The following is a 16,849-nucleotide window of genomic DNA, read 5'->3' as shown; positions in this document are numbered from 1 at the left end:
AGCATCAAGTCTAAAATATTAAAAAACAAATATTTAAATGAAGGGGACCCACCTAGTGGGTCCCAACCCACAGTTTGAGAAACACTGTGCTATAGGAATACTTAAAGCCCAATCCTATCCAATTTTCCAGTGCTGGTGCAGCCATGCCAATGGGGCATGTGCTGCATCCTGTGGTGGTGGGGCAGTCACAGAGGCCTCTCCAAGGTCTGGAAAGATCTGTTCCCTTACTTCAAGGCTGCATTGCAGCTGCACCAGTGCTGGAAAGTTGGATGGGGCTCTTAGTCCTCTGCCTGTCCATCATTATCACGGGTGGCTGTTCAACAACTGTATTTCTATGCATAAGTGACACTTCTGATTTTGCATTTGCCTTGCTTTCTCACTTTTGTTCTGTCTCTAGTTAGGTGACATCCCTTGCTGCTGGTACTATTTAGTTTCAACATGGTTCTGTGGTGGCACCCAGTCCGCACAACTCCTTATTCCTGGTTGGAAGGCTGGTTCCATCACTACCATTGTTCCAGCTGGTGTTAAAGACATTCTGCTTAGTTTTTGGAGCCTAAATTGTTGTTGGTTATAGTTGAGCAGCTCTGCTGTTCTGTAGCTATGCTGTTTCTGATGTTGTGGTGGTTAGCTTGGCGCTGTTTCCTGCAGGGTTGTTTTTTTTTCTTGGCTGCTATTTTTTGTTATATTGAGTTTATTTTTATTATATTACTGTAGTATATTGTCAGCTGCTTTGGGCATCTCCCTAGCAGAAAGGAAAAAGTGGAGTATGGTATAAGCATTTAAATAAACATAGTATGAAACATTTAGGCTGCATTTTTAGAGCTTTCTCTCTCTCTCTCTCTCTCTCTCTCTCTCTCTCTAATCTTCAGCTTCCAGTGCACTTGGGTTGCATTCTTTTTTTTAGGTTCAAGCGTGCTAGCCACACTAGAATTTTTACAAGTGAGCTCAGTGCTAGAAAAGATAGCCGCTACCATGCTTACATCACTTCCGTATTTTCTATCAAAAAGAATGCAGGAACCTGTAGGAACATGGCTGCCTCCATAGTGTATGGCGTATATGGTGAAAACATGGCGACTGCCATACAATTGATTTCAATGAGGGAACACCATTTTGCAGTTTTTAAAATAGCCACGCAGGAAGCATGCTAGCAGTATGTAGGAAGTGTCACTTCTGCCTATTTTTCAAGCTAAAATGAATGCAGTCTTAGCCAAACTGAGTGGAAATGATTCATTGCTCTCTGAACAACAGATGAGCCATTTACAAATCTGGTTTTCAACATACATAACCTTCGAAAAAGTAAAATTCTAGGAAATGATTCTCACAGCATAGTCTGAGGCATGTTTACTCAGAAGCAGGTCCCACTAAGGTCAACAGGGCTCACTCCTAGGTACACACGCGACTGCAGCCTCAGAGTGGTATCAAGATTGTCACCTCATGCAGGATACTCCCATCTGCTACTTCTCCACTTTAAAAACCCAAGCTCAGAAATAATATTTAGCATTTAGATAGCACTTTTTACAGCACTGAGACCATTTATTTCTGCAGTGCTTTCAACAGTTCCGTAAGGCGGGTCTGTATTATTACCCTCCAATTGCAGGTGGAGAGCTCAGGATGAGACACAATGGCTTGCCTAAGGCAACCTACTAAATTCATGGCCGAAACTAGGTGTGAACCAACCAGGAAGTTCCTTGTGATGAAACAGTTGTGGTTTCTGTGGAGGACTTTCCCTCCAATTCTGAGGTGCTTCAGGTTTCAACAGGAGCTAGTCCATTAGAAAACCGGGTAAGCGGGGCAGAGGAAAAGATCACCACGCCTGAGGAGATTTTCTCTCTTCTGCGTGGGCGGTTCTTTCTCTCAGGCTGGGCAAGACAGGGAGAGCCCACTCTCTGGAGAGCAGAGTGGAACGCTGCTGGGGAGAGCCCCAGGGACATAGACAGGGACCAAGTATCAGCCCCGGGAGCATTAGGTTCTGTTTGTGCTGGTCTGTCCTCCCCCTCCAGACACTGGGAGCTCTTGGTCCCCTCAGCTTAGGCTAGTCCGAGTGGGATCCAAGCTCTCGGCTAGTCCAGCAAGGCCTGCTTGTGTGAGGCTTCCTTGCAGGGCCAGCACCACTCAGGGGACGCTATCTGTGAGGAACCAAGCCTGTTTCAATTGTTTTTTCCTCATCTCTTAATAAAACCTTTTGGCTTAAAACCCTTCTGCGATTAGTGGACTTGTCAGCCACCCCACTCTGCAGGTACTACTAGCAGAGTGAGGGCACTTTAACAACCCTGAATAGCATTCTTTGGGAGGGGTTTTTTCCATGGAACCCCTCTGGGAACTGGATCTCTTGGGCTGGTGGCAGCAGACTAGATCTACCAGGTGTTGTCCCACCAAGCTGCATGCCTGAACTGATTGGAACTGATTGGGGGATAAGAAGAGAGTGAGAGCTTGGCGCTAGGCATCACTGCCCTAGATCAGCGGGTGGTCGCTAGAAGTACCCCTTCATGACATTCCTATTCACAGTTAAGGCTGCATTCTATGCATGCCTAGGAGTATGTCCCATGCTTACAAATAAACCTGCATATGATTGAGCTGTTTGGTTCCTTAGCACTACACTACACTGGCTTCTGGAGGGTCAGGGAAAGAGACTGGCTGGGCTTGATGGCCTCAGAATAGAAAAAAACAATAGCAAATCCTCTCAAACCAAGCAGAAAATAAATCCCCTCCTCACTCCTTTTCTGGTCTCATTCTTATTCTGAGACATCACTCAGCTTGAAAATGCTGAAAATGATGTTAAAATTTCAGGTCAACCCTCAGGATCCGGCAACCCCATCTGGCAAATACTTTGCTAATACCAAAAGAATGCCTTTGGCCACAATCCTAACCAATTTTCCAGCACAGACAGAAGGGCAATGCAACTCTGAGGTAAGGGAACAAACATTGCTCTACCTTGAAGAGGCCTCCATGGCTGCCCCCCAAAGGCAGGATGCAGCACATGCCCACTGGCATAGCTATGCCAGTGCTGGAAAGTTGGTTTGGATTGTGCCCTTTGAGTGTGTCAAGGGTGCCTTTGCCTGCTCCTCATTGACAAGCACCACCCAACCTGCATGACTGGCTGTGCCGCATCAAACTACAGGTGAGAAACACATGATGGACCGTTTCCCCAAGCAAAAACCATGTCCTATATACACAGAAAGCTAGTGTGTCAGGGACATATACAGGCATATATAATGTCATCCTATGAGCCCCACCAGCAATTTAAAAGCATCTCATATAGCAGGCTGTGAAAGGTCTCTGACTGAAATCTTGGGTAGAGACTATCTACTGCCAGCCAGACACGGCTGGCCCATCCTTGAGGCCAACCGAGGCAGCAGGTTGCCAGGGGAATACCCACCTCTGTCCATCCACTCACTCCCCCTTCTCCTGGAATGGAGAATGAAGATGGAGTCAGAACAGAAGAGGAAGTGCGGCAGAGAGCACCACTCTTCTCTCTGCCACATTACCTCTTCTGCAATACCTCACTCTTCTTTTTCCATTCCAGTGCGTGGGAGGAACTAGAGAAGTGAAGGCCTGGAAAAAAACTGGAAAAATTCAGAAAAAAATGGTCTTTTTCTGTTTTTTTCCTGAAGCCTTTTTTGTTTGTTTTTTCTGAAAAACTGAAAAAAGAAAAAAATTTGATTATAGAATGTTTTATTTTAACATGATGAATAAAATATTTTAAGACAAGGTGTTAAAATATTTTCCAAATCATTTCTAAAAAATATGTATGGTATCAGATTATTCTAATTTCTGTGCACTGAGGACAAGCAAGTCCTAGGTTACAAACCAAACTCTCCAATGCAAGAACAAGATGCATTTCTTCCTTTAGGAAGTGCTGCTATTGTCACAAGAAAAGAAAAAAGGTTTCAGTTTTGTTTTTTGCATGTGGGTGGGTATGTTTGGTTCTGTTCTGTCCTCTTCACTAGGCCTCAAAACATTAGAAGAAAATACAGAGCAACAAAAAGGAGCTGAAAGTATATACTTAATTTAAAAAGGTAAGTGTTTACATTTATCTGATTCCAGAAAACTGAGAGCCCGATCCTGTGGTCCGCGGTACACACAGTCGCAAATGTGCCTTAAGGCATGTTTGCGGGGCTTACCCCCGGGCTCCCACTGGAGCTAGCCCAGCAGCGGCTGGAGCTGGGCTGGCGCGTTGTGGGCACCCAGGTTCCGTGGTCTCCCGGACCACCGGGCTGCGGAACAGGAGGTGGGGGTGTGGTAGGGGATGTGGGGGAGGCATTCCGGGGAGGGGGAGGTGTGGCCAGGGACGTGGGGGAGGCATGTCAGGGGCGGGGGAGAGGTGGATCCGCGAAGCCGAGCTCCGCAGGATCCAAAGCACTCAGGCAGGGCTGCTCGCCCAACATGAGCGCCTTTACTTTAGCGGTGACCAAAAGGTTGCTGCTAAAGTGAGTAGCCCCATTGCGGGACTGCTTCCCTTACTTGGGGGAAGGGGACAAATGTCCCCTTCTCCAGAGGAGCCAGCGCTGGAGGTGCAGGATCCGGCGGGAGCCCGCCATGGAGCCGCCGGACCTGGGCGCTGCAGGCAGCTCAGGATTGGGCTGCCCATCATTTAGCTACATTCGTTTATCTTTATAACCTTTGTGTAAATAATAATTTAATTACTACTAATCTGGTTCTTTACTTCCCCCACCCACAACCATAGATTAGTGTCTTCTTGCAAACTAGCCATTAAATTATTTTTCTTTCCTACTCCCCTCAGGAAAATGGTGAGATCAACATCTAGCATATGGAGGCATTTTCACATTACAAGTTTTTCTGAGAAGAAAAATGCGATTTGCTAATATTGTCAGATGAAATATGCATTTCCAAATGCTACCAGGATGACAAAACACATTCTTGTATGTAACAAGTGTCCTGCCGATATTAAAAAATCCTTCATGGATCTAAGTGAATAAGACCACAGTGACAAAAATACACATAAGTTTTTCTCAACATTCTCGTTCAAGAAGTCCTCTTTCTACTCCATCTGTAACATCAGCACCAGCACAAAGTGTTGTCCCAGCAGCAGCATCTTCAAGTAAACAGATACTGAACACAGCTGCATCCAAAAATTATTCAATAACTTCATTTGTAGACAAGATGACACCTGTAGATCAGGAAAAAAATTGATCAAGCTCTTGCAAGAGCAATATATTCTTCTGGAACACCATTTTCAATAACTGAAAATGCATACTGGCAGGAAGCTTTGAAATTACTAAGACCATCATACAATTTGCCCAGCCGACATTCTTTGAGCAAGCCTCTTTTGGAGTTGGAATATGAACGTGTAATGGAATCTGTGCATGGAAAAATTAATGAAGCACTGTGTCTTGCACTACTTACAGATGGATGGACAAATGTGAGAGAAGGAATTATACATTTTGTTATAACAACACCTCAACCAGTTTTTTTTACAAAAGCATTGAAAAAGGAGAGAACAGACATACTGCAGAGTAAATCAGCTGTAAAATATGAGAAGTCCTACAGAAAACTGGGAGTGGTGAAGTATTGGCTTTGCTCACTGACAATGCCAGCAATATGAAAGTAGCCTGGTAGATCATAATGAATACATCTCCACATATTACTCCAGTAGGATGTGCATCTCATGGGCTAAACTTGCTTCTTAATGATATTATGAAACTGGGCACCCTTTAAATGATCTATAAACGAGCAAAAGAAGTTATAAAACATGTATTGTAGCTGCAGTTTTTCAAGAAGCAAGTAGAAAAAATGCAAAGAATAAAATACTGATACTGAAGCTTTGCAGTAAAACTTGATGGGCTGGAGTGGTGATCTCCTTTGAAAGTTTACTAAAAAACAAAGAAGCTCTTCAAGAAACAGTAGTAATTGAAGATCTTAAAGTACCCAGGAATGTAAGAAACCCTGTTCTGGATCTGGATGTCTTCTGGGTTCAGCTGCAAAATTCCCTGAAGATTCTGAAGTCAATTGCTGCAGCAATCACTGCATCTGAATCAGATAGTGCACTTTTGTCAGAAATTCCTTATCTAATGACCAAGATAAAAACAACTGTTTTTGAAAATCTCAGTATATCTCCACTTATAACTATAGAAGAAAGTAAAGTAAAATATTTTATTAAAAAGGGAAGAATTTTGCCATCCAATGCTGCTGCAAATCTGCTGGATCCAAAATTCAAAGGTGGAAATATAAGTGATGATAGCACTGTTACTGCATTTGACTGGATTACAAAACAAGCATCACATTTAGAACTTGATGTTGGGAAGGTACTTTCAAATGTTGCAGAATATAGAACATCTTCAGGAATTTGGTCCAGGAATGCAATCTGGGATTCTGCCAAACATATTCCTCCTGCAACATGGTGGCAAGGTCTTTGCACAACACAGCCTCGGACTCCTCTAGCTTCTCATCTTCTTCAGATTCCTCCATCTTCTGCAGCATGTGAAAGAATCTGGTCTATGTTTAGAAACACCCACACTAAATCAAGAAATAAACTGACATGTGAGCAGTGGCGTCACTAGGATTCATGTCACCAGGTGTGGGAGGCCTGCGCGTCACCCCATGTAGTGGGCAGGGCAACACCCCAGGTGGTGGGCATGGTGATGTACCATCGCCCCGCCCCCACTGATTTTTTGGCTGTACTTTTTGATAGAACACAGATATTTCAATGTGTTCTGCATGAAATTACGCATTGATTGATATATAACATGATGGTATTATTCCTCCAAACTCTGATTTTAGTAATTTTGAAAATTTTGAAAATTTAGTAATTTTGAAAACTTGTAGAGTCTCACACACACACAAACCTCTCACACTTACTAACACCTTTTTGCAGCAGTTCTCAAACTTTTAGCACCAGGACCCACTTTTTAGAATAACAATCTGTACAGGACCCATTGGAAGTGATGTCATGGCCAGAAGTGACATCATCAGGCAAATTAAGTATAAATAATTAAATTAAAATAAAGGCAATAATAAGGGGGAGCCAGTCCTGTTCCACCAAATGAATTTTCTCTGTAGTCTGCCTGCAATAACACTCCCCCAAAAAGCATCAGTGAGATTTCCAGCCCTCCCCAGTGCCCAGTTGAAAGTTCTTATATTTCAAGCATATCAAGACCCACCTGACTTTACAAATGCAAAATAGAAAACATTCCCCTTACCAGTTCAAGCCTCTTTTTTGTCCTTTGTAGTGGGGGGGGGGGGCTGCATTCTGGAGCATTTGTTGCACTCCAGCTCCATTGGATCAGGACCATTCTGGTGGCCTCACACTTCTCTTTGCCTGACCTGCCCAGGAGCCAAGGTACGTCTGCCTACTTGCGAGTAAATGCGACTGTGAGGCTGCTTTGCTTTCCATAGGGCTCAATAAATTTGCAGCTGAGAGGGAGGGACCTCCTTCTCCGGTGTTTTGGGGGGCTGCATTCATTGGATCAGGACCATTCTGGTGTCGTTGGAGTTCTCTCACCCTGCCCTTTCTGACGGACTATGGCAAGAATGCCTACATATGAGTAAACGTGTGATACGGCTCAGTTTCACTTTCCATAGGGCTCCATGCATTTTTTCTTTCCGGTTTTTTGGCCATAACTTTTGAAGGAAAGGAGCTATTTCAATTCAGTTTTTTGCTTTGCATTCTGCTGGACATTGTGCATCCAACGGTATATGGTATGATGGGGTTGCTCCTAAAACCGCAATTTTAGCGCGTCATCCCCCCTTGTGCATCACCCGGTGCGGCCTGCACCCCCCTAGTGGCGCCACTGCATGTGAAAGGGTAGAGAAGCTTGTTTCAATTCAGGCAAACCTTCAGTTTTTAGAAGTCCATAACAACTATGATAATGACAGACACAACAGAGTAGCTGCAGAAGCAGAGATTGAAACTGATACTGATAATTACAGCTCAGAAAATGATTCTGATTAAATTTCATGCCCATTCATTGAAACTTAGTCCCACTCCTTTCTATACACTTCCCCCTCTTCAATTCTTTTTATGAGAATGGGTTTTTTAAATTTTTATTTAACACTGTGGAGAGGAAATATGAATACTTCTGGATTTTTAAAAATTGTTTTGTGGAGGTTTTCTTGTCTATTCCACATAAACTAGTAAATAGTTCAGGAGATCGTTGCTCCATTTGTTACAATTACAAATAAATATTATTTAAAAAGTAAATTATATTTGTAATAATTGTTTGGCTACACTATGGGCGCAATCCTAACCCCTTATGTCAGTGCTTTCCAGCACTGCAGCTCTGCATAAGGGCAATGCAGCTCTGAGGTAAGGAAACAAACATTCCCTTATTTTGAGGAGGCCTCCATGAGTGATATTCAACTGCAGGATGCAGCACATGTCCCATTGGCACCGCTATGCCAGTGCTGGAAAGCACTGGCATAAGGGGTTAGGATTATGCCCTAAATTTTTTAATATGCTAGTTGTGATAATTTTATGCCAAGTCAAATTGTTCATAGTCATATTTTATGTTCCTAAAGTAACAGAATGACTTTCAATCTGAAAAAGAAAAAAAAGTGCTAATGTAGCATTTTTTCAATTTTTCTGAAAATGTCCATTTTTTTCAAAAAAAAAAAAAAAGGAAAAAAATTGGTTTTTTTTCCAAGCTTTAAAATTTCTGGAAATTTTACATCTCTAGGAGGAATAGAGGCTGGGAAATCACGACATAAGGGGAGGGGGGGTGTCCGTTTTTGGCACCTTGTTTCAAGTGCTCGGAATTCTTACATTAGCCCTGAAGTAAGAGCATAAAGAATTGGGCTCAATCAGGACTGGCCCAAGACCACCTGAAGTAGCATGCCCAATGCTGCCCCATTTACTTGATGATGTACCAGCCTGTGAGCCTCCCACTCTCCGATGTTCTAGCTCAGCACTCCACTCCCCATTTCCTCTTCCTTTCTGTCCCCCTCTTCTGGCTTTGTTCCTTTTTTTAGCTAGAAAAAATCCAGAAGTGACATTTCCAGCATGCTGGTAGCATGCTTCCAGCAAGGTTATTTTAAAATCAACAAAATGGCATCCCCTCACTGAAAACAATTGTATGGAGGTCACCATGTTGTCACCATACACTGCATACAGTATGGAGGCAGCTATGGTTGTGACAGGTTCCTGCATTTGTTTGGATACATCAGAGCTGCTCGAACTGCAGCCTAGGGACGTGACTGGGGGACAGGGATGCTCTGGGCAGTTGCGTTTGCCTAGATGTCCTGTTGTGTAGCGTTCTGGGATGCAGGGCAGATGACATGACTGCCCAGAGTGACCCTGTCTTCTAAATGAGGAAAACTTTGAATGGCACACTAGTGGAATGCTTGGATGCGGTCTGGATGGGGACTGCATTCCAGACATGCAGCAGTTGCAAATTTGAGTGCTGCTGTGATAGATAAATAGGCAGAAGTGAGGTAAGCATAGTGGTGGCCATCTTTTCTAGCTCTGAGCTCATTGGAGAAATTCTAGCATGGCTAGCACTAGAACCGAAAAAGAAGCTAAACAAGCACGCTGGAAGTGCAAAAATAAAGCTTTTTAGGACTTCTAGTGCTAGAAGGTAAAAAAAGAACTGGTTTCCTCTCCAGGCAATAGAAGTAATAGAGGCAAAAAGGCAGACAAGTATGGGTGCCCCACCAATTTGTTGTCTGAGGCATATGCTTCAGTTGGCCTCATGGAGGGGCTAGCCCTGAGCTCTATAGACAGATGCAGCAGTGTCAGCATAAGGCAGTCTCATCTGCTCGCATCCCTAAGGCCTTCATGGCTAACCCTTCTCCTGCAACCATGACAGATGCAGTTTTTTATACCAGGGACTTCCAAAGCGTCTTCCCCTGATCAAATCTCATTATCATGTTGCTAGCTGCAGACACCCTATAGAAATCAAAGTGAGGAGGGGCCCTGCTCTCAGGAGAAGACACAGAGCCCCAGCTGATACCTGTCTACTCAGAAGTAAACCCCATTGTAGTCAATGGGGCTTACTGCCAGGAAAGTGTGGCTAGGATGGCAGCCTCAGAGCCCAGTCCTAGGCCTGTCTACTCAGAAGTAAGCCCCATTATAGCCAATGGGGCTTACTGCCAGGAAAGTGTAACTAGGATGGCTGCCTCAGAGCCCAATGCTATGCCTGTCTACTCAGAAGCAAGTCCCATTAGAGTCAATGGGGCTTCCTCCCAGGAAAGTGTGGAGAGAACGAGGCCACTGAAGGGAAGGGGGTGGAAGAAGACAAGGCCATCGCTCGGAGGGCGAGATGGTGGGTAGCTAAGAGGCCTTTGTAGCCAAGAGGGGCCCGGCGATCTCCCCCTTCCAGGTCGAGGCCTTTGTTCCTCCCCTCGTTTGACTGCTACGAAGGCCTCAGGTAACAGCTAAGCCGCCCCCCCCCCCCCGGTCAGCACTACGCCGCTTTTTCGTTGCGCCTTCGAGCAAATTCTAAGAAGGGGGAGAGGCAAAGAAGCCCCTCAGCATGCCGGGAAACAGTCTCTCAGAGCCGTTGCCGCGAAGCATGTCGGTCCTCGTAGTCCTTTCCCGCCGGTTCTCGCAAAGCGCGTCGGGAGTGGTAGTTCCCCCTCCCCCTCCAGTGTGGTGGCTGCCGTTCCGCTGAGGGGAGAAGACGTCGGTGCCGCCGCGGCTGCCGCGGCCTTGTCCCTCACTTCCGCTTCCGGGCGCGCGGCCGAGGAGGAGGCGGAGGCGGGCGAGTCGATCGTTCGGTCGGTCTGTCAGAACCGGCCTCCTCCTCCTCCTCCCTGGGCTGAAAGGGGGTCAGGACGGGGTTTCCCCACCCCCGTCGAGGAGCCGCCGCTGCCGCCGCCACATTCCCCAGCACGGCAGCCGCCATGGAGCCGGAGTCGGTGATCGAGGACAAGACTATCGAGCTGATGGTGAGTGTGAGGGGCCCGGAGGAGGAGCAGCGGAGGCGCCGCGCGAGTCGGTGGGGAGGAGGGCGGGGAGGCGCCGGCGCGCTGGGAGCGGGCTTCGTAGGCCTCTCCGGGGCAGGGCGGCCTGGCCTTCCCCGCAGGAGGGGCCGCGGCTGGGAGCTCTGCTGCCCGTGCGGAGGAGGAGGCGCGAGCGTCGAAAATGCCCTCCCCCGGCACCAGTGGCTGCTACGGTACTCCCCCCCGCCAGTGCCTGTGCGCCCACCCGGCAGCCCCGGCAGAACACGCAGGCCTGGGTGGTGGGGGAGGGGAGGAGAGAGGCGGAGGCCCGAGAAGCAGCCTCGGGACCGGTGCGCCTCTCCACTCCGGCCCCGCTCATTGTGCGGACCCAGCGTGGCCTGTGGCTCGAGGGATGCTCTGAGCAGGCGGGTCCTGCGACAGAAGAGTCTCGCTTTGCCCCCCAGCCCCCAAAGGCCCTCACGCTGAAGCAGTGGCTTCCAACCTTTCTCGTCCCGCTGGTAAGGCACTAAAGTGGTCGTCCGTCTTTGGACAATAGACAAGGCACACAGTGCTGCCGATGGGGGCTCGCATCCCCCAACGGCCCTACTCAAAAACGACTCTCTCCCGCATTCCCACAGCACCTGCCGCGGCCCAGTGCTTGAAAATGACTGCACTGAAGCAAAGTTAACAAAGGGGGGCTGAAATTAGAATATTTTCTCTTTTCTAGTCTGAGCTGCACGCTTGAATCATCACATCAGGGTGATTAAAAGCCCGATGCTATGCCTGCCTACTCAGAAGTCAGTCCCATTAGAGTCAATGGGGCTTACTCCCAGCAAAGTGGAGAGGATGGCAGTTTCAGAGCCCTCTCCCACGCCTGTCTACACAGAAGTAAACCCCTTTATAGTCCATGGGGCTTACTCCCTGGAAGTGTGGAGAGGGTGGCAGCCTAAGCCATTTCTACCCAAAGGTACATATTCCATACAGGGATCTATGTACACCTGTGGGCCAGACAGGAATGGGTTAAGCAACTGTAGGTTTAATAGCAGATTAAAATGCTCCCTGTTTTGCCCTCATCCATGGGGTGAGCAACAAGGAAGATGCTCTGTGCTGAATGGCCTACTTGCCTTGTAGGTTTGCACTGATGCACTGGTTTCCTTTTTGCAATATGGTTGCTTAAGATTTCTTAATCAAAAACAACCTCATTTAGGAAGAGCTGGCCCTTCATGTGCACTTTTATTGAATGTTGTAATATGTACCTATACTTAAAGGTAATTGAAGATAATTTAAGCAAGATGCAGATTTTGAGTTAAGAAAGCTGTAGTATCAGTTAATGGCTTTGGTTCTTTATGGTCATGATCATTGCACTACAGCTGTGGAAGGGTAGCAAACTAGAACTCTTCTGCATTAAAGCTTTTTTAAGATTGGCAGATAACCCTTCTGAACATGTAGCTGGAGTAGCAGCCCAGTCCACTTACTCAGAAGTAAATCCCATTGAGCTCAGTGGGATCTAGCCCCAGATAAAGGTGGTTGGGGTGGCAACCTAGAAAACTGTTCCTCGTGGGATATTGCAGAGCTGTAATGTATGCATGTATGTCTTGTTACTGAGATAGATAAGGTGTATATGGATATGCACTATATAATCCATAGCATCATATGTTATGATTGAAATGAGGTGTTTTTAAACATGGGTGGAATGGAGTCTTAGCCCTTGCATGATATTCCTGGTTGCAAACTGGTTGCTTCTGTACATATTCTAAATATGATTTCTTAATATCACCTGTCCAAGATCTAAACAGCATTGATAGACTGGATTTTTTAAGAATTGGTGTTGACAAATAAATAGAATAATGCTGCTTATTTGCATTTTGAATTTCTTTTAGGGAGATCAGTTTTGAACGGAACTACTACTGCTGCTACTATATAAAAAAATGAAATGCACCATTTTTTGTCATAAGAATCTCCTTTTGCTTGTGGATATCTTGGGTTTATCTGACCTAAAATATGGATTATATCAGGGGTGTCCAGACAATTTGGCAGGAGGCCACATCATCTCTCTGACGCTGTGTCAGGAGCTGGAAAAAAAAAAGAATTAATTTGTATTTAAAATTAATATATTAGAGATGGAACATATGAATAAATGGAGGTATCATGATTGCTCAGGGCTTATAAAAGGCCTTGAGCAAAACACAGACATGAAACAGCAAACAGCGGAGGGAGTCCTTAGCCCACAACTTGCACAAGAGGTCAAACAGTTACCCCTTCTATGGACAGCGCAGGCTCCAGCAAGTCTTTGGTGGGCCAGAGGCTCCTTAGAGACTGGGGACTCCCCGTGGGCCAAATTAGGGGTCCCTGAGGACCGCAAATGGGCCAAAGTTTGGGCACCCCTGGAGTATATGAAAGAAAGCATCAAGACACAGTGGTTCATTGCGGGGAATATGTGCATGAGGGAGCTTCCCATTTGTCTCAGTGGAGGGTTATATGCACTTGAGTATTTAGCTGGAGTTAAGAGCCGATCTTATGTGTTTAGTCACTTGAATTGTTGTCAAATACGCAAATGCTATTTAAATGTGAAGAATTTGAGGCGTAAATGTTCAGTAACACATAATTTTGGGTGTGTGCGCGCACTTGAGTGCGATTTTCTTAAGCTCATTTTTGTGCTTTAGAAAATGTGCAATATTAACATAGAACGTTAAATCAACTTGTCTTATAGTCGATAAATATATAGCAATTTACCCCATACATGGTATAATTTAGGGAAGTTCAAGTGTGCTACTGCTCAACTCTTCATTGTTTGAAAATTGCATGGCAAACAAGATGGCCACGGGGCAAATGGAATTGTAGCAGCAAAACAGAAGGCCAAATAATTGCACTTTATTGATAGAAGCTTTTAAAAAATAGAAATGGGGATAAGTGATCTGGCAGTGAGCAGAAGATGGAGATAAATTACATGTACAATGTGTTATTTAGGCTTCTGTGTAATAAATATTTTACAGAATCTTTTACTCTAAACATTGCACTTAGCTGGAGAATGATAGCAATTGGAATTTATTAAACCATCAAGCAACTGTGAGCTTTAGAAACATTTGAACTCTCTAAGAATTTTCTTATTGTTGCTCAATATTTTAATCTGTTAATGAACATCAGAAATCAGAACATCACTCCCGTACAGTAATTTTTATTACTGGTTAGTTTTTCTTCATTTCTTGTTGATCACTATGATACTCACTGATTTAGTAATGTCACATTACTGGGTTCATACATCAGTCATAGCCATACTAATAATGTAGGGCTCCACAGCTCATAGCAGAGCAAATGCTTTGCATGCACAGTATACCAGATTTAGTCTGTTATCTTCAGTTGCAGAATTGCTGGTGTCAAAACTGAGGAAAAACCTTTGCTTGATACCCGGAGAGCTGCTGCTAGTCATAGCACGGTCATGCGTAAGCTGCTTGAACCATTCACTAATGAGGCTATACTATATCTCCAAAACTAGACGTGCTAGGGCAAAACGGATGCCATTTTTGGAATCGGCATCCCAAATTCATATGAAACCACCATAAAGTTTGGGAAAAGCTTTTCTGACTCTCAGTATTGTAGGCCTGCGTATTTGACCCTCCCCAAACTCTGGCGGCACATCTGCAGATCATCCACAACACACCAATGTGTGTTTCAGCACAGAGGCTGAAAATTGACTGCTTTATACTGTCAGTTTCCATGTATGTATATTAGATGTTATGAGAATGGATAAAACCTCAAAAGCAGGTGGTGACTTTGTTCATTGGACTGTCTTACTCTGAAAGCTACTGAAAAGAAGGTTCATTGGACTGTCTTACTCTGAAAGCTACTATAGTTTTACTTGCACATGCTGTTTGTAGCATTCTGAGAAATCAAAAGAAAAAATTGTGCAAATAATCAGTACTGCAAATTTAAAATAAGTTAGCTGAATTTCAGGTGATGTAGTAGATATTCTCGAGTGCTTCTTGTGGTGTTCAGTGAGACATGTCAATTTTAGACTGGGTAGGTTGTTTACTGAAAGAGGTACAATTTTGTACTTATCTTTTACCAGAACTCATGTAATTTCTACCGTGTCCTTCATTTGATTGAGATTGCTGTCACCATACAAGTATTGGAATTTGGAATATTAAATTCCAGAGCCAGGATGGTGTAGTGGTTCGGGAGTTGGGCTTAGACCCAGAAGATCCAGGTTCAAATCCTCACCAGCCATGAGGACTCCCGGTTGACCTTCAGTCAGTCACTCTCTCTCAACCTCACCTACCTCACAGGGTTGTAGTGAGGACAAAAGGAGCAGAGGAACCATGTACACCACCCTGAGCTCCTTGGAGGAAGGGAGGTACTAAAATGTGAATGAATGAATGGATTTGATACTGAATTTCTTTGGGCCACAAGGACTTACCTTGTAAACTGAAACATGATACTTGATGGGGACATTGATTTTTGATCCTTGGTGAGGTGGTCTGTTAGCTGGAATACTTGATAAATATGAAAAATTGTGAAAAGATTTTTAGTATGACAGTGTCAGCATAATAATTTAAGCACCATATTCTGCAGTAGCATGCTGTGTGTGTGTTCAAAAAGCAGCTTTGGCTTCATAATACTTTGGAAATTCTATAAAATAAGTTTGGACAAATTTGATAAATCAGACTGCCTCACCTGGCATTCTTGTTCCATTATTAATCTTAAGCCTTGATCTTACTAAAATTGTAGGCATTTATAGACTTAAATATGTTTATATTTTGGAAATTAAGGTAACATGCATAAATCCCTAAATATCAGCTATGACAAGTTGGTAGCAACAAATATGCAATGTATTTTCTTACTGCCTGTCTCCAAAGTTGAGGGTGGACATTTTTGTACAGTGGATTAAAATTTTAGTTGATTCAACGTGCATATGATTAGATCTGATATTTATAGTGAAATAAAATGCAGTAGTTGAAGAAATTCTCTTTAAAAGTTTTTAGATTATCAGAACATTGCACGCACACACAGAGGTTATAGTTAGTTTTCATCTTTATCCAACTTTGGTTGCTTTGGTTGACAACAGTGACAAACTCTTTCTGGCTAAACAAAAAAGCATTTGGTTGTGTATTTGTATATTGAGGCTCCATGTCTCATGTATATTGAGGCTACATGTATTTGTATAAGAGGCTCCATGTCACCTCTTAAAACAAAGAACACTAGAACTGTCTGGCTGGATAATACCATATGATCAGTTCTGTTGCCAACTGTGTCTAATGACATGCATGCAACTTCCTCCACCCCAAGAACAGGTGCCCTTGTAGTTTCTTTTATAGAGTATCCTGCTCGCTAGCAATTGGCCAGTTAGATGCAGCTGCACTGTTCTCCTCCTCCCCCCCCCCCCCATGTTGTAAGAATTCATTTTGTAGGGTTCTTATCCATGCAAAACTCATCTGCTGCCTGGAGTTGCTCAAAGTGAAACTTGGGTGGAGACCTATTGGGAAGGGAGGAATTCTGCTGGGAACAGAGTGCAAAGCTCTCAAGCCTCTTTTAGCCCCAGTAGGTGACTTGTGCTCCCTCTGGTGACTCTCTCAAGTGACACCCTTATCAAGGATATTGCCCCAGAGGCCCTGCAGAGACTCTGGGACTGTCTCCCGGTTTTCTAATAGGAGGTGTGCTGAATGGGAACAGAGTATGCTTATCCTGTGTTTCTTTCAACCTTAGCAGAACTACTTTTGTTCTATTGTCATACAGCCCACCAGAAAATGTGTGTGCTTTGTTACCAAAATTGTATTGCAGGTGCTGGCTGGTGAAAGAGAAACATGTGCAGGTGCACAATAGCCTTTACATTGAAAGGGTTGGCTCAGAAGACAAGGTGTTTGTGTGGGGGTAGTGGTCTGATTGCTCAGGGCTAATAGTCTGACTGAGACAGAATTTTTTATTGGTATTGCAGCTTTAATTTTAATATACACTGCTGGAGTCCTCAAATAAGTGGGTGGTCTTGCCATAGCTTTTTTTTGCTTTTTTAATATTAAAT

General features: G+C 44.5%; 1 protein-coding gene across 6 annotated transcripts in view; it reads left to right on the top strand.

The window, feature by feature from the left end:
• The first annotated feature begins 10,555 nt into the window (after positions 1-10,555).
• Positions 10,556-16,849, top strand: part of FBXW11 (F-box and WD repeat domain containing 11) — a 102,879-nt gene continuing 96,585 nt past the window's right edge. For 4 of the 6 annotated variants that reach the window (XM_066611170.1, XM_066611149.1, XM_066611178.1 and 1 more), the window contains exon 1: positions 10,556-10,842. In XM_066611170.1, coding sequence (XP_066467267.1) covers positions 10,798-10,842 — 45 coding nt within the window. In that variant the 5' untranslated portion in view covers positions 10,556-10,797. Of the gene's footprint in view, positions 10,843-11,283; positions 11,355-16,849 lie in introns of those variants that run through there. The other 2 variants (XM_066611187.1, XM_066611163.1) reach the window with 2 other exon arrangements.

The sequence above is a fragment of the Tiliqua scincoides genome, chromosome 1 (assembly GCF_035046505.1).
Source record: "Tiliqua scincoides isolate rTilSci1 chromosome 1, rTilSci1.hap2, whole genome shotgun sequence".
In the NCBI taxonomy this organism is placed as follows: Eukaryota; Metazoa; Chordata; class Lepidosauria; order Squamata; family Scincidae; genus Tiliqua; species Tiliqua scincoides.
Note: the sequence above shows the minus strand (reverse complement) of the source record. Positions and strands in the feature narration are given on the sequence as shown.